General features: G+C 40.1%; 1 protein-coding gene across 1 annotated transcript in view; it reads left to right on the top strand.

The window, feature by feature from the left end:
• LOC149298657 (alpha-protein kinase 3-like) overlaps positions 1-18,804 on the top strand; it is a 40,015-nt gene extending 21,211 nt beyond the window's left edge. Inside the window, exons 7-15 of the mRNA XM_089487025.1 lie at positions 1,691-3,821; positions 5,174-5,321; positions 9,233-9,360; positions 11,109-11,144; positions 12,528-12,802; positions 15,714-15,802; positions 16,937-17,154; positions 18,051-18,099; positions 18,447-18,804. Of these exons, the coding sequence (XP_089343151.1) occupies positions 1,691-3,821; positions 5,174-5,321; positions 9,233-9,360; positions 11,109-11,144; positions 12,528-12,802; positions 15,714-15,802; positions 16,937-17,154; positions 18,051-18,099; positions 18,447-18,804 (3,432 nt within the window). The remainder of the gene's footprint in view (positions 1-1,690; positions 3,822-5,173; positions 5,322-9,232; positions 9,361-11,108; positions 11,145-12,527; positions 12,803-15,713; positions 15,803-16,936; positions 17,155-18,050; positions 18,100-18,446) is intronic.
• Positions 18,805-25,893: the final 7,089 nt, after the last annotated feature.

Here is a 25,893-nt window from a genome sequence, read left to right as displayed (position 1 = left end):
TACACATTTTTATCCTCATGTAGCTTGATCCAGTCGATCTCCTGGAGTGGCAGACCAGGGGAGTGTATGGGTCTGTTGGCCAGCACCCATTTTCCTGGTGTGCCACATGGCCAGTCCAGGCCTGCTAGGTGGGGTAAATGGAGAAATATATGTAAAAGTGGGTATAAGAAAGCTGTCAGGGTACAAAAATATAAATGTCAGAGGAGAGGCATTAAGGTAGGGAGATGCCAGTAGTGGACAGAATGAGTGTAACCTCTTTCGTCGCTCCGGTGCTCCCTCGGGCAGGGGAGCTGAGACGCAGCCCGTGCATTCAGCCCCCTGCTCGTTCCGTCAGTGGAAGCTGCCGTCGGGTCCTCCCTGCTGCTAGACGGGCGTCCCCGCAAAGATCGAGGGATCTAGATGGGGCACGCTTCTCAATGTCATGAGAGCCGTCCATTATCTTTTTTCCTCCTCCCCCTAATTAGGTAGGTAGGAGGATCTAGGAGTATGGAGGAATATTTAAACCCTCAGTTGGTATCACACCTTTGCCTGTGATAGTGCCTTATTGCCTACACTAGCGTTTTGACTACTTGTATTTATTGATTCTTTGAATTATGCTTGTTCCCGACCATCATTGTTTGCTGCCTGCCCTGACCTATGCTAAGTGACCCCGACTATTCTTTTGCCTGACCCTTGGAATTTATCATCTTGTTCCTGAACTATCTGCAACCTTTATGGTTACAAATTCGGCTGCTCTACGCTTAGTGTCTCTGTTGCACTGGTAGTAGAGCTCTTCATCTGCAGTGAGGATTCACATCCTGACCAGCAGCAGTGGCAATGAGTTAGTGGAATCCAAGACAGGTATGAAATTTATGAGACCAGAACAATTAGGGAGTGGACTTTTTTGTGAAGAGTACCCAGAGGCGAGATAGGACACCAAAGAATCTGAATTGGTTAGCAGGTGAGACAGTCATTTTGAGAATGGTAATGGAGAATTTGGGTACTGGGGTAGAGATTGAACTATAGGAGATCATTAATACTGTATTGGGTAGGCTGAGATTCAGTTAACAATGTGAAAGCCAGGAGGAGAAAACAGTTGGCAGTGAGGACACGCAGGATTGAAAGAGTTCAAGGGAGGAGTGGTAATTTTGGATCCCTTCTGCAAACAGGCCTTTTTTGGAAACCCAAATTAATTTACTGGCACACTGACAGATGAGATATAAAAAGAGCCAAAGATGGATCCTTGTGGGATCCAAAGAAAAAGTGGAAGGGGTTATGATATCTGACCAAAGATTACAACAGAGGAGTGCCTGATTAAAGTCAAGAAGTGATGATGAATAGTATCAAATATGGCAGACAGATCCTATGAAATTACCAGGGAGTAGTGACCTTTGAATCCGGCAGAGGCCAAGTCTCAGTACAGCTCATGGTTTTCGATTCCATACTGAAAACAGCCAAGGAGAAGCTCCAAAAATTGATGTATATGTATATACTCAAACAAATATATAACAAACAAATCCCTTTTTTAAATTAGACTGTATAACAGTTTTGCTGGCATGTTAGTATACACAACTAACTTTCAATGTTTATTAACACAATTAAATGTTATAGCTATAAAATAAAAAGGAGTCTTCAGTTTTTCACTTTTTTGTAGTTGGTCAGATAATTTGCTGTTGAGTTGTAATATCAATTCATCTTTTTTTTTGTTTAGAAAAGAGAACTTCCTGTCTCTTCAGAAGCCTTAATACATAACCCAGTAATCAACCCTGAAGCTCAGCAAAACATAGATGACAAAGAGAGTTTTATTAAGTGTCCCAGTTCACCAGTACCTGTATACATGGAGACAGAAGAGACCCTAAAATTAGAGGAGATACCCATCGTGGATACTCTAATGCAAGATGAGCAAGAAGGAGCTCCTCAAATATTTACAAGGGAGGTTCCATCTCCCAGACCACTGCAGTCTCCAGTAACCTTAATGGAGTGTAATGCAAGAGAAGGAGCTAATGTTCACAAATATCAAGTAGATGAAACTAATTTGGGGGAAAGAAATACATTGCAGACTAAAACGCTTCAGACAGAAACCATGGTGGATGCTGGTGAAGCTCACCAACCTGATGAACAGATACTAAAACCTACTGCGGTTACAAGGGGTGCTATTGTACCAGCTACACCTATCTCCAGTGAGGTAGATATGTTGGAAGAAGTAAGGCACTTTCAAGGCATGGCTGCACCTAAGGTGGAACAAGCTTCAGACAGTCACAGAGGTGTTGAAGTAACTTTGGTGGGCACAACTGCTGGTTCCTCCAATGAAACTACCAGTACATCAGGGATGCTGGATGATGTGACTCCTATAGAAAAAGAAAAGAGTTTGACAAATCCCAGTGCAGTACTAACTGGTACATCAGTAGACACAGGAGCTCAGGAAATGAGCCATTCCAAAAATATACTGGATACTGATTTTCCAGAAGAAATTTTATCTGAAGATGTAACAGCAAGTGATAACCAGTCAGTAGCCACTCTTCTTCGAGATGTTAAGAAAGCTTTGGAATCAGGTGCAACCATTGATATTACATCATCTTCAGATACCAGTCCTAGTTCTGCTGGCTCACCAATGATCATACCACCCACCGAGGACTATTTTGAAGCAGAATCATTGTCACTGGCACCCAAGGAAGAGAAAAATATCAGTGGAGATAACATGGCACCAGAAATGAAAAACATAGCTAAAACACCCAATATTGAGCCTGATGCCCTTACTTTTCCAGAAAAATATACAGAGGAAACAGTAAAAGATGATCACGTGTCAAAACAACAAGGCAAACAGGATCACAGTTTAGTAACCTCTTTGAAGAATTCTTTGTTGAAGTTGTTGCATATGAAAACAGATGAAGATGATAAACAGGTTACCAAAGATAGCAACAAGGTGGGTGGTTCTCGACCTGATTCCCCTGGAGACATATGTTCACCAGAAGGAAGCCTAAGCCCCTCAGGTTCTAGAAAAATGTTTGAATTGGTGAAAGACAGCGACTCCACTCAGAGTCCAGTTAGCATGCATTCGTCTTCCACCTCTGGGAAATTGACACCAATGTCAGAAGAAGACATAACTCAAAATGATGATTCTTTGCAAACAAGTCCTACTGTACCTAGAAAGACACATAAGATATTCAGAAAAGAGGTGGCACAGATGGAAAGTGCCCCATTGAGTCCAGTCATTACTAAGAGGAATTCAAAGGCCACACTTATTCAACCATTATTGAGCAAAGATGATTTGAGCCTCACTCCATCCACCTCAAGAAAGATAGCTGCCAAGATGGCATCTGATACTGACTTTGCTTCTACCCTATCAGTACCTTCTATAGTGGTTGGCAGTTTACCTGCTGAAAAAACCCTTGGAAGCATGTTCTTTGATTTACATGCAGACAGTAATCGCAAATGGAAGTCAACAGAAAACGTGTCTTTGATTCCTTCTGCAACGCCAGAGGAGTTGGCTTCTGGGGCACGGCGAAAGATATACCTTCTTAAATCAAAGCAATTGGATGATGCAGAGACTGCCAGTACAGGTTCACTTACTCCTCCTTCTAAAAAAGAAACCCCCAATGTGTCCCCAGGACTATCCAGAAGAGGTAACGCTCTCTTGACCTCTCAGTCTCCTCCAGTGGAAAGACGTTCCCCAGGTATGGCACGTAAAATGGCAATGCTGGAAGTGCCAAAAATATATGAAGAAGCTGTAGAAAAGGACAAATCCTCTGAAGAGCGCTTTCTACAAAATAAAGATTCTGACAGTTCACGTAAAGAGGATGTACAGCCAACAGAAACTAAAAAAATTAATGATCCCTATAAAGGTGAGACAGAAGAAGAATGTGTGTGATATTTTCAGTTTTACTATAATCCACATAGCAGATCACATAAGTGATGGGATTATGTATACTGTCCCAGTGCATGCAGAAAATTGGAGCAGATTTGTTTGCTTTATGGTGTTTAACACGTAACACTGCATATCAAAAAAAGTTGATCAAGATAACAGACAAAGGATAGATATGGATCGATATGGTTAGGAGACCTACATCTGAATTTTAACAATAGCAGATATAACATTGTAATATAAGAATGAGCTTGGACTCTTTAAGGACCTTTTTGTCATTTTATTGATGTAACCTGTTTAATTGTAAAAATGAAGATACTTTTTTTTTTAAATTGTAAAAATGAAGATACATTTTACTTTTAACATGCATATTATTCTGAGGAATCGCTCTGCTATAGTAAGAAGGTTTTGCCAAGCCTGACTCGCTCTATGGATACGCATCTTTAGAGAACTCATTCTAAACATGAACGAGGGCCCAGTAGTACTGGTAATCTCAGTTAATTAAAAACTTGGTTCTCAATGCAAATTTTGACATTGGGATTTATTCACTAAAAGGAGATTTTGTGATTGTGGAAAAGGCTCGCAGAAAACGAGCATAGTGCACTTTCAATTCCCAAATCATTCAATACATAATCTTTATGGTTCCACTGTGGTAGGTAATAAAAGCTCCCCGAGTGTTAGTATGTGTTCACTTGGAGTTTTTTCTAAATTATAATAAAGTAACAAGATTGAAACCTCTGTTTTTTTAATCTCCGGTGTGTTAGATTTGCATCACTGTCAGGTTCTTAAAAGGCAAATGAGTTTAAAAACACAAAAATGTTTCTGTGCTGGGCTACTGATTTTTTCCCCATAAAATGTGCTGTAATGCTAGTGGTTGCGCAACCAAAATAGAATCCTTAGGACAAAGGTAGAGTACAGGGACCATCCCTGAAATCAGGGTACAGGGCCTGTCGGTGCAGGACCAAAACTTAAAGTGACAGTTTACTGTCCCTGACAGCCCCACTAAGGAAGAATGCATATTAAAACACTTTAATATGCATTCTTAACAAGCAAAAATTAAATAAAAGTACTTACCTGAGGTAAAAACTATAGCTGTGCAGGTGCTTTCCTCCTCCGTGATTCTTGCCACCGATTGTTTACTTCACACAGCCAATCAGTGTCAGGAAAGCAGTGCCATTCTGAAATTAAAAGTGGAAGGTATCACTTCCAAAATATAGTTTGTCTAATGGACACCGAAGACACTGATGAGTAACCTTTTATACAACAACAGGAGTAAAAACAATGCAATCCTTTATTGAACTAGACAACCACTTTCCAATTGTTCTTCTTCAGCTCCACAGGTGATACGGAAGATACGAGCAGAGCAATTTTCTGACGCATCTGGAAATTTGAAACTCTGGTGCCAGTTTTTTAATGTTTTAAGTGACTCATGTATAACATGGTATAAAGATGAAGTTCCAGTAGCAAAAGTAAAGAGATGGTAATGCAGTTTTTTGTTTTTACTTAATCATTCATGCTTTGGGGCGGCAATTGGTAACACAGTTACCATTTGTTAAGAGGGTTAGTTTGGTGATTGAATACATATAAGCTGAAATTAGTAAGCATGAAATCAATTAGGATGGGATACTACTAAACTGACATACCGTATTGGCTTGGATATAGGCCGCCCCCGTGTATAGGCCGCACCCTAAAAGTTTGGTGCTTTTTTAAAGAAATTTTTTTTTTAATAGATATGCTGCCACTCTGTCTCCCCCCCTCGAGATATGTTGCCACTCTCCCCCACCCGAGATATGCTGCCACTGTCCTCCCCCCCGAGATATGCTGCCACTGTCCTCCTCCTCATCGAGATATGCTGCCACTCTGCCCCCCCCCCGACTTACCAGAGCAGATTCCCTAGTGTCTTGCGGGGCCGGCGGGGGACATCTACGGAATACGCGTATACAACTTCCGGTGCCGGGACTCAGCAGATGTGCCGGCACCGGAAGTTGTATACGCGTATTGCGTAGGTGTCCCCCGCCGGCCACGCAAGACACCCGGGAGTCTGCTCTGGTAAGCAGTGGCGTCTCCAGCTTTCATATTTAGAGGGGGCACATGGGGGGCCAGGGACCAAAGTAGGGGGGCCAATTATAAAACGGTACATATACACTATATATATATATATATATATATATATATATACACACACACACGTTAGACGTGCATTTTTAACTACATAATATGCACTTATCTCTTTGAAGTTAGCCCCTGCTGCCGATATATAGAAATATTACAACCTGCTTCTGATATATATTAATATTAACCCCTGCTGGGGATATATGTTGATATTAGCCCCTGCTGCGGATATATACTTATATTATACCCTGCTGCTGATATACAAAAAAATTATACCCTGCTGCTGATATATATATAAATATTTGACCCTGCTACCAGTATATATTAATATTAGCCCCTACTGCCAATATATATTATTAGTCACTGCAGCCAATATATATAATTAGCCCCTGCAGCCAATATATATTAATATTAACCCCTGCTGCCGATATGAATATAAATACTAGACCCTGCTGCCAATATATGTTAATATTAGCTCCTGCTGCCAATATATGTTAATATTAGCTCCTGCTGCCAATATATATTAGCCCCTGCTGCCAATATATATATTAATATTAGCCCCTGCTGCTGGTATATATTAATATTGGACCCTGCTGCCGATATATATTAATATTAGACCCTGCTGCCGATATATATAGTATTGGTCCCTGCTTCCTATATATATTAATATTAGCCCCTGCAGCCAATATATATATATTAATATTAGACCCTGTTGCCAATATATAAATATTAGCCCCTGCTGCCAAAACATATATAAATATTTGCCCCTGCTGCCAATATATTTTATAGTGAAAAAATATCCAAGCATTTCCTTGGGCCCCGCTCAACGCTTCCTTGCATGCAATCACTCCCTCCGCTACCACAACAAAAAAAAGAAATATTTCCCACACTGACTGCAGATCAGGGAAAGACCGTGAGAGTCAGTCCTGCACCGTGACATTGAGAGGTCCTCTCCCCTGTAATCATCCCCAGAGTCCCTTTATCCCCTCATTCACTAAACCATACCGCTCTTTTACTTACACCCTGTAGTTCAGGTATAGATCAAATAAACAACACATGGAAACAGCACATGCAACTAAATGAGATATAAAAAAAACAACTTGTATTTGCAGGTATACATAAATAATGTATGGAAACATAGCATTGCAGTTATAAACCAACAGAACACACAAACCCAGCATTGCAGGTATAGATCAACTGGAAATCACATGTACACTCAGCACTGAAGGTATAGATCAAATAAACAACACATGGAAACAGCACTCCAGGTATTGATCAACTGAATAAGACATACAAATCCTATATTTGCAGGTAAACATAAATAATGTATGGAAATATAGCCGATACAGATGAACAGAATGACACAAAACCCAGCTTTGCAGGTATATATCAATTGGAAATTACATATAAACTCTGCATTAAAGGTATAGATAAAACACCCTAAATTACAGGCATAGATCACTGGTCACACACCCCAAAGCCAGCCCTGGTGTCCACACTGCCCACATAAAACCCGACCAGCACCCAAATTACATATTGTGTCAACTTTGTCCCCAAACAGCTGAACGTACGCCAAGTTTGTCCCATAAACACCTCTCCCTCCTAATCTATCCTATCTACCCCCTCTCCCTCCCAATCTATCCTATCTACCCCCTCTTCCTCCCTATCTACCATCTCTGCCTCCCTATATACCTACTCTCCCTCCCAATCTATCCTATGTACCCCCTCTCCCTCCCAATCTATCCCATCTACCCCCTCTCCCTCCCAATCTATCCCATCTACCCCCTCTCCCTCCCAATCTATCCCATCTACCCCCTCTCCCTCCCTATCTATCTCATCTACCCCATCTCCCTCCCAATCTATCCCATCTACCCCCATCTCCCTCCCTATCTATCATATCTATCCCATCTACCCCCTCTCCCTCCCAATCTATCCTATCTATCCCCTCTCCCTCCCAATCTATACCTATCTACCTCTTCTGACTCTCTAACCCCCTCCTAACTTTCTACCCCCCTTTGAAGTTCACTTACCTTGGGCTTGTCCAGCGGTGAGATCGCGAGGTCTCTGTATCCCTGGTTCTGCAGTGTGCGCGGCTTCACTGCCGGGCGCCGGATATGACGACATATACCGGCGCCCGGCTTGAAATGCCGGCACTGCGACCAAGGCAGAGGCCTCGCGGTCGCGGAGAAGAGTGAGAGGCGCCGAACGGTTGCTGAGAACTTAATCCTCAGCAACCGCTCGGCGCCTCTCTTTCTCTCCTCCGGGTCTATTAAAAAAAAAAAGCCGGCGTTTCAATTGGGGGGGCACACCGGGGGGCACAGCATGATGTTGGGGGGGCCATGGCCCCCTCTGGCCCCCCCCTGCCGACGCCACTGCTGGTAAGTCTTTGGGGCAGAGGTAAAACGCATTGTGCGGACGGTCACCGCTGCCGGTGAATGTCTGCACGATGCGCTTAGACAATCTCCCGTGCCAGCACTACCCCCGTGGGAAGTGCTGGCAGGGGAGGCTGTCTGAGCATATCAGAGAGTAGGATACGGGTCCCCTGCACCGCTGCGGGGGATCTGTATCCTAACCCTGCTGCCTGCCTGGTGCCCGGAACTGCATGTCCCGGGCGTCAGGCGCTAGACCCCGAATATAGGCCGCACCCCCACTTTAAAGACTTAAAGTGGGGGGGGGGAGTGCGGTCTATATTTGAGCCAATAAGGTATTTGTATTGAAGAACCGTGCAATGTTGCATTAACAGTAGGAATAGCATGTGGGATAATGATGTCAATAAAGGATGGAGAGCTCAATTGTGCTAACTTTCTGACAAAGCTAGTAGGGAAAACTAAAACTTAGTAAGGAAACATTTGTATTATAAGCCTGATAAGGCCACCTACCTCTTGTGTAAAGTACAAGCACTTTGGTTGTCTCGTATGCTGTTATTAACAGAGGATGTCAGTTATCCAAGGCTGTTAGCATGAAATAAATTACACGCCATATCCCATGTACTGCAGATATGTACAGCGCTATGTAACATGTGAAATAAACCATTACCTATATAATAATATTACAAAAAAAATCAGACATTGGAGCCACTCTTGTGTCTACAGTGGAAGGGCCAATGTTTGTATACATGTGTGATAGGGAGGGCTCTGATATGGTAGTGTATGTATGATTCAGAAGCATTCTATATACAGAATGCCACATATGCTCATGACAAGTTTCTTTTCCTAAGGGTTCTAGAGTGTGATTTTCAATTTTTGATGCAGTACTTAAACATATTTCTATCCATGTTAGTGGTGGTGATGAAAGTCAGGTGGCCCTTGCAATTGTGCAAGCATCTGCTAAGGACTGTGGCGTTTATCAATGCACTATTGAAAATGAGTACGGGACAGACTCAACAGATTGTCTTCTAAGCTCAGAGAGTAAGTACTTAGTGTGCTTAGTGTATGGTTTGGTTCTTTCAATCTAACTTCATTGCTTTGTATGTAAAACCGCTATGTAGGTAACATGAGTGAAAGTAAATAATACTTTATTATTGTTAAATGTTCTATGTAAAAGTATTATTTGATGCATGTGGATATCTAAGTGTTTATATATGTGTGTGTGTATATATATATATATATATATATATACTGTATCTAAAATGTATCATGTGTATGTGGCATAAATAAAGTATTCGCTTACATTGTGCTATTATCTTCATAGTTATACAAACAGTGGTGTGCACCTAGCTTGATTTTCCTAGGATATCTTTGGTGCAAGCTACTGTATATTCAGGAAATACCATATATTTTTAATATAGGGTGGCCTAGACTTTTAAAAGCCAAACAAGAAACAGTAACTTAATTTTTCTACAAAAGTGTATGTTGCAAATAAATTGTGTAAACTTCACTAATTTATGCCTTCAATAGTTAGCATTGCAGAGACCTCTTGTGATATTAAATAGCATTGCAGTGTGACTACAGTATAAAATATTCTTTCAAGCACCAGTACTGCCTATTTGAAATGTTGCTATATATATGCTATAATTAAATTGAACTGTAATAGCTTCACTGTCTATAGCAAAAACTGCTATATATATATACACCCATCAGCCATAAAATTATGACCACTGACAGGTGAAGTGAAAAACATTGATAATCTTGTTCTCATGGTACCTGGGTGGGATATATTAGGCAGCAAGTGAACATTTCGTCCTCAAAGTTGATGTGTTAGAAGCAAGAAAAATGTGCAAGCGTAAGGATCTGAGCGACTCTGACAAGGGCCAAATTGTGATGATTAGACAACTGGGTCAGAGCATCTCCAAAACTGCAGCTCTTGTGGGTGTTCCCGTTCTGCAGGAAAAACGGTGACCCAGCGGCAGGATCAGGGGTGGCCAAGGCTCATTAATGGGGGGCAAAGGCTGGCCCGTGTGGTCAAATCCTACAGACGAGCTACTGTAGCTCAAATTGCTAAAAAAGTTAATGCTGGTTCTGGTAGAAAGGTGTAAGAACACACAGTGTGTATATATAAATATATATATATATTACATTACATTTATTTATAAAGCGCCGGCAGATTCCGCAGATACTGTTATATATTTGCAGTTTGTTGCGTATGGGGATGCGTAGCCACAGGCCAGTCAGGGTGCCCATGCTGACCCCTGTAGAACTGGACAACGGAGCAATGGAAGAAGGTGACCTGGTCTGATGAATCACGTGGATGGGCGGGTGTGTGTGCATCAGCGCTGCGTACATTGTTGGCACTGCGTAAATAAAAGATAATAATAATAATACCCAACACACGGCACCAGGATGCATCCATGGAGGCCCCACCTCACAGCTTACAGGACATAAAGTATCTGCTGTTGACCTCTTGGTGCCAGATACCACAGCACACCTTCAGAGGTCTAGTGGAGTCCATGTCTCAACGGGTTGGCAAAAGAGGGCCTAGACAATATTAGGCAGGTGGTCATAATGTTATGGCTGATCGGTGTGTGTATATACCGTATAAATATATTCATATGATATCATAAGATATCATATATCCACATTTGTCTCCTATACTGAATTATTGCATGCTTAAAAAAGAATATGTCTCTCTTTCTCAATGAATATCTGCAGATAGAAGAGGTACTGCACTCCTAAAAATATGATCCATTAACAATGTTATCTCTTGCCTTACCTTTCAGTTTTGTCTGGATTCATTTCCAAAGAGGAAATTGAAGGTAAATAACATTGGCATGTGTGGTTGGCAAAGTTGAAGACCCCCCCCCCTCAAAACTTATTCTGGTTTGCACATTTAATCATTAATTTATCTATAACTTCAAATATATATAAGGTCTGGTTATAGGAGAGATATGAGGGACAGAAGTGTACCTTATGGGGGGCGCCCAAGTTGTGCCCAGGGGGGGTGCCTGGTGGGCCGGCTAAGCAGATGTCTAGCTTACCGCTAGATTCCTGCTTCCCATGGGCAGGAAAAGAGAGCCTGCACGGCCCCAGTGATGCTCGGGCCAGTGAAATCTGCAAGAGAGTAAAGGGGGTGCAAGAGTGAAGGGGTGAATGAATGAGTGTTTAGGGGCAGAAATGGGACAGGCAGGCTGTTTACGAGGGGCAGAGGTGGAAAACGCAGGCTGCTAAAGGGTCAAAGGTGGCCAGTATTAATATAAGGAATTTAGGACGATGCTTCTTCCCCCTTTGCTATCAATTCCAAACAAGGCTTGGCAGGAGATATTTGGTTTCACCTCCATAACTCCATAATTCGTTATGAAGAGATGCTGCTTCAGTGACATTCCTTCAAAGTCACTTCAACAATTGAAGTATGCAATATCTGGAGCCAGAATAACCTTTCTTCCATAAGAAGCTCACTGCTGCCGACCCTTTATAATGCTGCTCCTACAAACTCCCCTGCCAACTCCCACTTTAGTGAATTTCAACAAACCCCTTTGTTTTTACCATTTTTTGAAGATGTCTTTGGCTTTCCCCACTCATATTACCCTGTGTGTGCAAATACTCTAAATAACAGCCTATGCTAAGACAATGTTAACAACAGTACTAGATCTAGCCAAAAATTAGGTTAAATGTTTTCAATATATGACGCAAATGGCTCCAACAACATATAAAAGTACTGTCCATCGTATTAATAAGATCTCTAAATCATATAAGAAACATAGGTTGATATGGGGTCAGTACTACACCAACAGAATATACAGGTTCAAAACCCTTGGTGACCACCAACTGGGCAGAAGGTTTGGAAGACTAACAATGCATGAGTTTGTTGTAAGACTTTAAACAATCTAAATCTGGTTAGATGGCGCTTACTTGTGGTGTGATTTTGGGTGTATAGTTTAATGATGCCTCCTGCAATACCAGGAAGTAGATATTCAGATGTTGAAGCAAGTTTTACATATATTTTAGCAATGTATGTGACCAACTAGAATAATGTATGCATGCATTTGTATGTAACAAAGATAGTCAAAGATGATGAATGGTCCCTTCAGCTCTAACCTATTATTGTTTCTCTCTTTTATCATGTCCTGGACACTGCATGGAGTTGGGAAATAATGTCCATGTGTATGTAAGTGTCACTGCTCTTTCTACCGCTATTTCAGTTGGGGAAGAAATAGAGATGACGCCCATGGTGTTTGCAAAAGGATTAGCTGATTCTGGCTATTGGGGAGACAAGTTTTTTGGAAGGATAGTGATGGAGGACGCACATGTTGGAAACGGGTTTCTAAGGAAGTCTTCTAGAGTGAAGGTTATTTATGGACTGGAACCAATGTTTGAATCAGGAAAAACCTCTATTATAAAGATCAGAAACCTCATCACATTTGGGACCAAGAATGAAAGCACTTTAGTGGAGAAGAATTATGAGATAACCATTCAGGTAAGTAGTAGAATTCTTAGTATTCTTAGTATTCATTCTCAACTATAACAACATTTTCTTTTAGTGATTATTATCATGCTACATATTTCTTATTACTCTGGAATGCTATTTTAAGAAATGTTTTACACACATTCATTTAACATGGTTTACTACTCATTATTATTATTATTATCTTTTATTTATATAGTGCCAACAATTTACGCAGCGCTTAATACAATATATATATATTCAAGGGGTATGACAAGACGAGAACTGACAGACTAAGACAAACCGATACATTAGGTGGAGAGAGCCCTGCTCGCAAGCTTACAATCTTGAGGGAATGGGGTGACAAACATAAGGCACAGAGAAAGGGTGAGAGGTAGTGTGGTGGTTGTCTCAATGACAAGGAAGTTCTAGCAGCTAAGATGGTGCAGCTTCTCTGAAGAAGTGGGTTTTTGAGATGTTTCTTGAATGTCGGGAGGGAGGGTGAATGCTGAAGGTTCCTTGGGAGTAGATTCCAGAGATATGGGGCAGCCCGAGTGAAATCTTGTAGACGGGAAAAGGAAGAGGTGATAAGTGAGGAGCAGAGCCTTAGTCCATGGGAAGAACGTAAAGATTGAAATGTATGGAGGAGCAGTGTTTTTAAATTTAATTCTAAAGGTAATAGGGAGCCAGTGGAGGATTTCACAGAGTGGGGAAGCAGAAGAGGAGCGACGTGCAAGGAAGATAAGGCTAGCAGCAGCATTTAAGACAGACTGCAGAGGAGAGAGTCGAGACAGTGGAATGACAACCAGAAGAGTGTTGCAGTAGTCAAGATGGGAAATAATAAGTAAATGAGTTTTTGTGGATTCTTGGGTGAGGAATGGGTAGATGCGAGAGATGTTTTTTAGGTGCAAGCGGCAGGATCTGGTGAGGGACTGAATGTGAGGGATGAAGGAGAGGTTTGAGTCAAGGATGACCCAAAGACATCGGGCCTGGTTAGTAGGAGAGATAGTTGTGCTGGTGATAGAGAATTCAGGTAGTGGAGTGGAGATGGAGGGAGGGAAGATAATGAGTTCAGTTTTAGAAATATTATGTTTCAGGTAGCATGGGGGTGTTACATTAGTGACAAAGAGAACCAAGAAAAATGCTGTTTGGAATGTGAATTATTTTCTGTTTGCAGGTTATCAGGTAAAAGGTCTTTCAACCCTTATAACGGAAATGAAACTTGAAATTGTAATAATTAAATCCCAGAGATCTCTTCTGCATTCCTAGCTAGGAACATAATAATGTTTCACTTCTGTCAGACAAGGCAGTCCTAAAAAAATATCCACACTTGCAAACTTGTACATGATGAAACTAGAGTCACATCAACCACTATGTCAAAAGACGACACTGATCAGCCTTTACAAATCTGGCATTCTAGTTGTCACGCTCACACAAAGTTACAGTGCTTAATTTCCAGATATCCAAAATTGCTTGAATTCTACCCCTTCTCCTTCATTGTGTCCACTGTTACCAGTCCACGGAACAACAGTAATGCACAGGTTAACATCCTGAAAAATCCTAGTATCCAAGTTGAACCTTTTTGGCATTTTGCAATATACACTCACTGGCCACTTTATTAGGTACATCTTGCTAGTACCGGGTTGGACCCCCTTTTGCCTTCGGAACTGCCTTAGTTCTTCTTGGCATACTTTCTACAAGGTGCTGGAAACATTCCTCAGAGATTTTGGTCCATAAGGACATGATGGCATCATACAGTTGCTGCAGATTTGTTAGCTGCACATCCATGATGCGAATCTCCCGTTCTACCACATCCCAAAGGTGGATTGAGATCTGGTGACTGTGGAGGCCATTGGAGTACAAAGAACTCATTGTCATGTTCAAGAAACCAGTTTGAGATGATGTGAGCTTTGTGGCATGATGCATTATCCTGCTGGATGTAGACATCAGAAGATAGGTACACTTTGGTCATAAAGGGATGGACATGGTCAGCAACAATACTCAGGTAGGCCGTCATGTTTAAGCAATGCTCAATGGTATTAAGGGGCCCAAGGTGTGCCAAGAAAATGTCCCCTACACCATTGCACTACTACCAGCAGCCTGAACCGTGGATACAAGGCAGGATGGATCCATGCTTTCATGTTTATGCCAAAGTCTGACCCTGCCATCTGAATGTCGCAGCTGGAATAGAGACTCATCAGACCAGGCAACTTTCTTCCAGTCTTCTATTGTCCAATTTTGGTTGGCCTGTGCAAATTGTAGCCTCAGTTTTCTGTCCTTAGCTGACAGGAGTGGCACCTGGTGTGGTGGTCTGCTGCTGTAACCCATCTGCTTCAAGGTTCGTTGTGTTGTGCGTTCAGAGATAGTATTCTGCAAAACTTGGTTGTAACAAGTGGTTATTTGAGTTACTGTTGAACCATCTTGAACCAGTCTTCCCATTCTCTTCTGACATCAACAAGGTATTTTAGTCCAAACAACTGCCGCTCATTGGGTATTTTCTCTTTTTCGGACCATTCTCTGTAAACCCTAGAGATAGATCAGCAGTTTCTGAAATACTCAGACCACCCCATCTGGCACCAACAAACATGCCACGTTCAAAGTCCCCTTCCTTCCCCAATCTGATGCTTGGTTTGAACTTCAGCAAGTTGTCTTGACCACGTCTACATGCCTAAATGCATTGAGTCGCTGCCATGTAATTGGCTGATTAGGTTTTTGTGTTAACAAGCAGTTGAACAGGTGTACCTAATAAAGTGGTCAGTGAGTGTATATTTTTTTCTGTATAACACAATGTGTGTGAAAGGCCCACATGACTATAAAAAAATACCAGAAAAATAATATTTTGCAGTGACGGTTTTCATTGACTTAGTCTTAATCATTTACATGTATAGTTACTGAGCCCATCATTCCTTAGTCAAACTTTTTTTTTTTCTTTTTTTCAATGCAGGATTGTAAGATACAGAACACAACCAGAGAATACTGCAAAATATTTGCATCTGAGTGCAAAGCACTACCAAACTTTGGGCAGCTTCTGGAGTAAGTGGAGAGTCACATATGTGTTCTTCAGATACACTTTGATAATAGCAGTACCACCATAAATGTTTAAAAAACAGTTGGTAGGTCAGTTAAAATATTAAATATTTGTTTGTTTAAACAATCACAAGAATACATATGCAATACAGTTCAATACCTAACATGCAGAAGACATACTTCTGAAACATCTAAACCCTGTCACCAGGAACAATACAGGCACATAGGGTGGAAAGTTTCAACCAAGTGAGAAGGTGACCAAATAATATAGCATCCAGAAAAAATCCCCCAAAAAAGATCATAACAAGGCTGAGGTATGTTGACATTCTTTTAAAAGTGGTTAGATTCCCTTGAAAGGATCCATCGGGATGTATCCAGTTCTGGTGATAATTCTGTTATTTTAAGATTAAGATGCATGTAGATTAAAGAGACACTCCAGCCATCATAGCTGCATGATCCATTTACATTTTTGTGTTGTCTGCTTTGAAAATGCGTGGAGGGATTCTGCAAAATCCCCCCAGATAAGAGCCCAGCAGGAGATGTGTTTGGCCAAACACATCTCCCTGCATGTGAAATACTCACCTCCAGTCAGCTCCAGTGATGGCTTGGGGAAAGTTGGGGCAGTCGTATGTATGGAAAGTGCTGCCATTGATTTCAATAATAGCAGTTTTTTGCCACTGGCAGCTTTGAGCAGCCAATCAGTGATAGGAATAGTGGTAGCATGGAGAAGGAAGGGAGTTGGCTTCAAGCAGCCAATCAGTGACAGGAATAGTGGTACAATGGAGGAGGAAGGCAGTTGGCTTCAAGCAGCCAATCAGTGACAGGAATAGTGGTACAATGGAGGAGAAAGGCCAGGTAAGTGCTTTAATTTTGTTATTTCAAGTACTTTAATATGCATTCTTTTTTAATAGGGGTGTCAGGGACATTAGGGACATAACTCACTGGCAGGTACGAGCCCAACCTAATTGCAAGTTTTCAGCAGATCTCCAAATAAGCATGAGTGAAAGTGTCAGTCTCCAGAAAAGCTTCAGCTGTGATTTAATTACCTTGATATAACTTTGTAGCATCATCTCTGTTACTAGAGACGTTGATTCATTTGGTGTTAACTCTGTATCCTGTGTTTCTATGGTTTTATTTCAGGGTACTGCCTCTTAATCTAATTTATAGACCTGCCAACAATATCCCTTATGCCACAATAGAGGATGATCTGGAAGGACACTTTACAAAGTACTGTATCCAAGATATTACTGGTAAACTACATCATAAGAATATATCAGAGATAGGGCAAAAATGCTGCACCTTCCAGCACTGGGTGTACCAATGGACCAACGGGAATTTCCTGGTGACTAATCTAGAAGGTGAGAATCTCACAGAGTTTTTAAATTGTTTTAAGAGCTGTTGTTTAAAACTCTCTCTCTGTTTATTTGCAGACAGATTTTAGTTTATGTTGTACAAATGAAGGCATGTGGTGCATTTTTCCTATAAAACCTAAGGGCATTTTTACTTGCACACAGTGGTATCAGTTATTTGCTAACTGATTTTACTAATGCTCAATATTTCACTGGTTCCCGGTGAGAAAAGGATTCCAAAATAGCTGCCTTTTGAAAGCAAATATGAGAAAACACATACAGTTGAGAGCTGACATCATTCAGCCTGGTGGGGAAGTCCAGCCAAGTGGAAAATAAAGCATCCCAAACCACATTTGGCAGATAACACGCTCAATATGTATAAATTAATTGTTTAAGGTCATATTTAGCAAAAGGAAAATCATAGAAAATCCATAAAAGGTGCACAGGATCAAGTCATCACGAAAATATAAAGTTCTTGTTACCTTGGTCTCTCTGTGCAACCCAGTTGCGCCTTACCAATTTGCAAGACCTCCGAAGAACACAAAACGGAGGATTTTATACTTCAATGAAAAATGTTTGCGCTTCAACCACAACTTAAAGGTGTTTATTATTAGGAAAACCCAAAAACTCAATATTTATTGGTTGCTACTAGCATCTGTCAGCAGCCTACATGTTCTAATTGTTTCTGGGGTGGGTCACTGGGTCATTATGGCAAATGACAGACAGCTATAAACTCCAGTTGAATATTGAAGCACCAACATTGATCTATCCAGAGTTCTTGGCAGAGAATAGAAACAAGGGGTTCCTGATAGGTATACAATGTTTTAACAGTACTTACTAAAGAAAACATTTAAATGAAGTGACATTTTCCAGTTTTACAGTAATTGTTCTAATGTGTTTTACAGGTGTTGGGTGGAAACTAACAAATATTGGAATTGCCACAAAGTCTAAGGGGTGAGTTACGATTTGAATACATTCATTATTAAAATTAAGAAAAATGATATAATTAATATAATCATAATACAGACGTTGTTAATTTTCCCATTTAAGTGATCACACCTAGTACAGTGCTGCAAAATATGATGGTGCTAAATCAATACATAATTGATTATTATTATGATTATTATTTGTGATAATAAATAATCAAAAGTGGATTGCATCAATTTAGTAACTACCACTATTCCAGATTATTGGACTAACAAGCCGTTGCCTTTTGTTTGCAGTCTTTTGCTCTTTAGTGATAAATGCACTGTATCAGTGACAGTAATATAGGCAGTGACATTTATCTGTATTTATTTTAGGTATCAGGGTCTAAAAGAGAGCTGCTGTCCTGCAGTGCTTGAAGAATTTGTATCAGGCCATCAATGCAATAATTACTGTGACATGCTTGACCTAAAGCCTTTAAAAGCAATTGAAGGACTCCAACCTCCGTCCAAGCCAAAGGGCTCCAAGAGTCCTTCCATGGGAAGAAAAACCGGGTCAGCTCAGTCCAGTCCCCAGATCCAGAAAAAGGGATTGTCAAGCCCACAGAGTAATAGAAAAGGTGTGGTCAGTCCTAAAGCTATACGGAAGGCCACAGAGCTTGGAGACACACAGTCAGCTTCCAGAACCAAAGGCAGTGATGAGTCAACACCTGCAAAACCACCGGCACAGAAATAGATCTTATCTTCTAACCAATCTATACATGCCCGGAAATAACTTTTTTTTAACCAATAACCATTTCTCTAACAAGGAAGCACCCAAATTATGTCCATTTTAGAACAATGAGGTACAGAGATATCCAAACTATATTATGCACAGAGAATACTGGAAACGTAAGTGAACAAAAAAGTGAAACACGTAGGCTGTTGTCGGCTGACTGTACTGAATTACCTTTTTTTGAACAAGACAAAACATTAAGATGCCTTAACTCCAAGCGCCAACAATAGCATGGACGATACTTAGACATTTAATCTTGATGAATGCTGGCATATTATCTAAAATACATGAGCTGCTACAGAAGAAACGCAGAATGGATTTTAAACAGGTTTAGTCCATAAGAAATAAAATAAACAGTAAAGAGTCAGGGTAGAGACAGTGGGGAAACCAATGCATTCATTGGGTACAGGAGAATTAATGAAAAGTGGATGGAATTCCAGTCACTTTTGAAGAATTGGGTTTGTGTGATCTAACAGCAAAACAATATTTTGGTGTTTAAATTTACATGTAAGGATACTAGAAATTGAATTTAAATTAAAACCATTTTGGTACTCTGTTCCAAAATGTAATTTGAAAACTACAGGGTTGACAATCACAGGTTGAGCTTTATAGGAGTTTAATTGCTTCACATAAAACTGTTTATGTCAGTAACAAACATTGAAACCATGTTTATGTAAAATATAACAAAGGAAATGTTTTTATGATGCTTTCTCTGCCCTTATACAGGTAATGTAGCACAAACATGGTCATCACTTCTACAAATGTGTTCAAATCCTTGCTCTTTGACTAAGTCCTAAAATAGAATACCCTGCGATGCTAGAACATGTATGCGACTTGCAATGCAATGTACAGTTAACTAGCAATGTACTGTATATTAAACTTTTCTCAGGAGCATGCATGTTCTGTTATGCACCAGCACTTTGATTTATGTTTTAGTGAGAGTTTTAATGAACTATATTTAACAAGTGTTTTGGTGCATCTCAATGTTCTGAGGGCTGAGCTGATGTGGATCTGATCTGTAGGTGGTTTTGTGGGTTTTGAAGTGTATTAAGGTTCAGCCACGGCAAATGCTTCATTCCAGACATGTAATAGAAACATATTGAATGTACTAAAATATATGAATGCTCTGAAATACATGTAGACTCACAATTGCAGGGTGCAGATGATAGACATATATTAAGCTAAGGCTATGATGGTTATCTGCCTACCTGGACAGATCTGATGTATCTGTGGTTTAAAGAGCATTGCGTAACATATGTTGAAAACCTACATTATGCAGCACTGACATTGAGATGATATGACTTAGGGAACTCTTCCAGCAAAACAAACACAATTTCAACTGGAAAGAAGAACAAACAACTCTTTAAAGGGTTCTTTAAATAGTCTTTTATCAATTAACGTAATTGTGTTTAATACATATACAAAAAAAACTTTAGCTTTTTGTAGAAAAAGCCTCAATCTATTTTCTGGATACACATTTTACAATACACACGAGCTGATTGCCAACAGTTATCATAACTGTAATGTCAACAATGTGTGTAACTGTTTATCTTTTTAAATAAATTCCATTGTAGAATTAATGGCTTTGAGGCTTATATAGAAGAAACAAAATTATTTTTTATTATATCCTTTTTATTATATCCTTTTTATTTCGATATATACTTCTTTCCAGTTCCATTTTACACACATGCATACATTAACTATCGTAATAAAATTCTGCTGAGGATGAAGTTACCCACATTTGTCATTCACACCGATAAAATTATTCTTTCTTTTATTTTGTAGTTTTTAAGGTACATTTACTTGCAAGCAATTTATTAGGCAATAAAAAATAGCAAGTCTGTATGCCAAAACTTTAGACTTTGAATCTTTGCACCAATTTTTTTTTGTTTGTTACAATTTCTTTTTGGGGTGGTATTTTATAGTAGCGACCTGTATATTATGCCTATTGTTTGGAGATGGTAGCTTATTTAATTGGCCATAAAGTAAATCAATTCTGAGCAGCACTGAACTAATATCTAGTGCACACTTAGGCGCACACACTACTGTTGCTGACCCACAAAAACTATTTTGAAGACCGAACATACAACATAGACAAAGCACGCTCCATTTCAGGTGTCCTCCAAATTACATGTCTTGGTCGTAGCTACATGTCAGGGTCAAAGGCAGGAGTGAGTGCGGATGAGCCACGTACACACTTTACCCAATGAGCCACCTTGTGGTGCTCAGCTGTAGAGTGATAAAGTGCAAGCTGCAATAGAGGTCTTTGTTGCAATAGCCCAGACCTCCATTGATTTTACAGCTCTGAAACTGGCCCAGGATGATCCTCTCTGACCAAAAGTCAGGACTGTCTAGCAAAAAAACCTACTTGAACCTGCTTGACATCCTGGCTTTTGGCTTGTTACATTGTCATCCTTATTATCTTCTGCTGCCTGATGACCTTGGTGTTTTAATCCCTTGTGATCCTGTGCTGCCTGCCCTTGACCTTCAGAACTGATTATTGACATTTGTTTTTGGACTGCCTGCTACTGGGTGTCTACACCTTCTGCCTCTCAGCCCAGTCCTTACACTCACGTAAAACATAAGTATAAAGTCTAATGTTATGACTTTTCCGACAAATATTACATAAATACTCCTTACAAACATAGGACAACAACAAACTGATATACAAGTATTGTGGAAGTGATTTTTTTTTGTTTTATTTAGAAAGACCACTTTTGCATACATTCTGTGTCAGCAAACAGTTCCCACATACTGGAGAGACTAGAAGAAACAGAGGAGGTGATAAAGAAATATAATAAAGTACATAGGAGCGGAAATATATAGTAGAGACTGAGGGAAGGACAGGAGAGAAGCTGAAGCCAGGGAATAGTGAGTAGTTAGAGGACGTAGTGTGGGACAGAGAAACTAAGAATAGAGGGAAAATAAGCGAAAGTTGAGGATGCAAAGTCATTTTGTGGGTGCACATTTCCATGACATCACTTTGCATTAGGATGCCATGCTAGAAGGACTGACATAGTGATGCATAGTACATTTGGGGAGGTTTCTTGAAAGTAATGTGTTTTGCCTATGCATTATGCAAGGTCAGCTCAGCCCTGGAGCTGGCTGTAATTAGCTCTTTTTAATGCCTGACAATATGTGGGATTTGCAACTCTTCTGTCAACTCCTAGATTTGTGAATGAAAAAAATTACTGCCCTGTCCCCAACCCTTCAAACTATGGCAACAACATTTTCTGTTTTTAAAGATATAATTGTATTGGCTGTTTAAAAAACAATGTTTAATTTCTAGATTTCTAGTCTAGATTCTTAACTTCTAGAATCCAGAGTGTCTTGGTTTAAAATTTATAGGGCACCTTTTCCTCTACAAAACCAGGTGCTTTATTGAAGAGGCAGAGTATGCTAACCAAATGGCTGTGGGTATTGGCTATGTATGGATTTATGTCTTTTTTTTTCTTGCACACTTTTAATAGCAATGTGTATATGGTATAGAATTGTACTAAAAGCAAGAGGCAATGTGGCAGTTATTATAGTATTAAAAGTCCATAAGTGTATTTTTCTAATTTCCTCTTAGACTGCAGTAGTTATTGTTTAAAACAAACAAGAAAGCACCTAAAAGAACCATTTGTAACTTTAAATCATTGCCACATTGCCCAATGTGTGTATTGCAAAGTACATCAACAGAGAAATACTGGGCTCCTCATACTGTAGATATAAGTGGTTGGGATGGTGCTTAGAGAGCAAATTGGCTTAACTGGCTATAAATGGGTTTTTTTGTATAGAAACCGCTCACATGTCTGGATTGTAAATGTATGTGAACGTTTAGGTCTACTTAACAATCCTGACATGCCTCAAAGTTGATATCTGATCAATATCAACATGGATAGCCACTACAATGGATTCCTCAACAAATTGACCTTGCCAAGTTCAAAGTGTTGAAGAGAAGATGATTACATTTAAAATAGGAATCAGTTATGAGAGTCCCCTATTTTTATTGGCACAGTAAATTGCTTTGAGGGTTTTACTTTAAATAATTGCTCCAGTTTTTTACCCTTTTGCTACCAGACACTGGTCAAAATTCCAAACAGTTGCTATGTAGATCACTTCCTCTTATATATGTATTGGTAGTTCTGGTGTTTGAAGTTGCAGTTGGTTATAATGCAGTGGTTAAGCACAGTTTAATACGCACTGTTATATAGTGTACATTTTCTGTTGCAGATTTGTAAAGATAAAGTGTACATACCAGATTTCATTCACTGTGTGCTCAACTGGTATACTCCAAATGCAATAAAAATAATTAAACATTTAGAGTTTGTATTGTTTCTCAGAATTTTGCATATCATTTGTAATATTGTCATTATATTAGTGTTAATGTAAATACCAATCACATTGATACAATATAATGTAATAAATAATTATATTTAATCATGTAATTATCTATTCTGAATAGCCTTATCATCTCCAAGACCAGCATCAGGGTACTGGTATTTGTAAGCAGAAGTAGACAATGTCATACTAGTGTTTGGCATGCATATCTTATGGGTTTACAGTGGATATAAAAAGTCTACACACCCCGTTAAAAAGCCAGGTTTTTGTGATTTTAAAGAATGAGAGAAAGATAACTTTTTCCACCTCAAATGTGATCTATATCGTGAACAATTCAATTGCAAAACAAGCTGAAATCTTTTTTTTGGGGGGGGGGATAAAAAAACCCCCTCACAATTACCTGGTTGCATAAGTGTGCATACCCTTAACCTAATACTTTGTTGAAGCACCTTTTGACTTTATAACAGCAATCAGTTTTTTTGGGTAGGAGTCTATTAGCATGGCACATCTTGACGTGGCAATATATGCCCACTCTTCCTTGCAAAAGCGCTCCAAATCTGTCAGATTGTGAGGACATCTACTGTGCACAGCTCTCTTCAGATTACCCCACAGATGTTCAATTGGATTCAGGTCTGGGGTCTGCCTGGTCCAGTCCAAAACATTAATCTTCTTCTGGTGAAGTCATGCTTTTGTGGATTTCGATGTGTGCTTTGGGTCGTTGACGTGCTGAAAGGTGAACTTCCTCTTCATCTTCAGCTTCATTAGCAGGAGCCAAAATGGCTTTGTTCAAACTAACTTAATTGCATTCTATGAAGAAGTGCGTAGAAATATAGATATGGGTGCTGCAGTGGATGTGACATATTTAGACTTTGCTAAGGCATTTGATACAGTTCCACACAAAAGGTTACTGTAGAAATTGACTGAAATAGGCTTAGGGCCAAATGTTTGTCTGTGGGTTGAAAATTGTCTGAAAGATAGAACACAAAGTGTGGTGGTAAATGGAAAGTTATCAAACTGGAAAGATGTGATAAGTGGAGTGCCTCAAGGATCTATCCTAGGTTCAGTTCTTTTTATTTGTTGATTAATGATCTCACAGTGGGCATTGGGAGCCAGGTTTCAGTGTTTGCCGATGACACAAATTAAGTAGGGTAATGAAGGCTGAACTAGATGTTTCTTCACTGTAAGATGATTTGGATAAATTGGGTAACTGGGCTGATAAATGGCAAATAAGATTCAATATAGACAAATGTAAAAGTATGCATATTGGGCATAATAATAAAAAGTACATAAAACATATTATTTAAATAGTGTTTCCTTGGGGGAAATCTACTAATGAAAAAGATTTGGGAGTAATTGTAGACAATAGACTTAGCAGTAGTGTACAGTGCCAGCTAGTGTCTGCAAAGGCAAATACGATATTGGCATGTGTTAAAAGGAGTATTGACTCACAGGAAGAAGATATTATTATGCCTCTTTACAGGTCCATGGTAAGATTTTGCAGTTCAATTCTCGGTGCCTTTTCTTAAAAATGACATTAGGAAACTAGAGAAATAAGGGTCACAAAACTAATAAGGGGAATGAAAAGTTTTTGTTATGAAGAAAGGCTGGAAAAGTACAATTTTTACACATTAGAGAAACAGCATCTTAGGGGGGATATGATAATATTCTATAAATAAGTACTGGGCCCATACAAAGAGCTCTCTAAAGACCTGTTCATTAATAGAACATTACAAAGGACAAGAGGTCACCCGCTAAGACTTGAGGAAAGGAGAGTTACTCTACGACAGCGGAGAGGATTTTTTACAGTAAGGACAACAAATGTATGGAATTCACTGCCTGAAGAGGTGGTGCTAGTAATTACATTAAATGCCTTTAAAATGGGCCTCTGATTACCATTTGGAGTCAAGAAGGATTTGTTTCCCCACTGAAAGCACAATTCGAAATTGCTGACATGTTGGTTTTTTCTGCCTTCTTTTGGATCAACAGCGATAAACAAGGAATAGGAAAAGGGTTAGTTGAGCTTGATGGACGCAAGTCTTTTCTCAACCTAAACTACTATAAACTATACACAGGACTTCTGAAGCCACAATTAAGTGCCACTAATCCTTTTTAATAAAATATGCAGATTGAAATAGAGTAATTAACACAAATTCTTTACTTTCCATCTGACTGATTTCTGGGTCTAGATTGTTTTGTCCTTTGAAGTGACTACAAATTAGGACACACACACCAGGACAGACTCTGCCACACCAACACCCAGACACACACAAGGACAGGCTCTGCCACACCAACACCCAAACACACACACCAGGACAGACTCTGCCACACCGACACCAAAACACACACATACCAGGACAGGCTCTACCACACAGACAACCAGACACACACCAGGACAGGCTCTGCCACACTGACACCCAAGCACACAAAAGGAGAGGGTCTGCCACACCAACACCCAAACACACACACTAGGACAGGCTCTGCCACACCGACATCCAAACACACACACCAGGACTGGCTCTGCCACATCGACACCCAGACAGACACTCACCACTACAGGCTCTGCCACACTGATACCCAAACACACACACCAGGAGAGGCTCTGCCACACTGATGCCCAAACACACACACACCAGGACAGGCTCTTCCACACTGACACCTTTCACGGATGCACCCTACTCCAAGCGTGCGCGTGACTTGGTTCTGCTAGTAAAAGGGTTAAAATTCACT

The sequence above is a fragment of the Sceloporus occidentalis genome, unplaced genomic scaffold, assembly GCF_023333645.1.
Source record: "Sceloporus occidentalis isolate IW3139 unplaced genomic scaffold, rSceOcc1.0.p SCAF_31, whole genome shotgun sequence".
Lineage (NCBI taxonomy): Eukaryota > Metazoa > Chordata > Lepidosauria > Squamata > Phrynosomatidae > Sceloporus > Sceloporus occidentalis.
The sequence above is the reverse complement of the archived record's forward strand: the minus strand, read 5'-3'. Positions and strand labels throughout refer to the sequence as shown.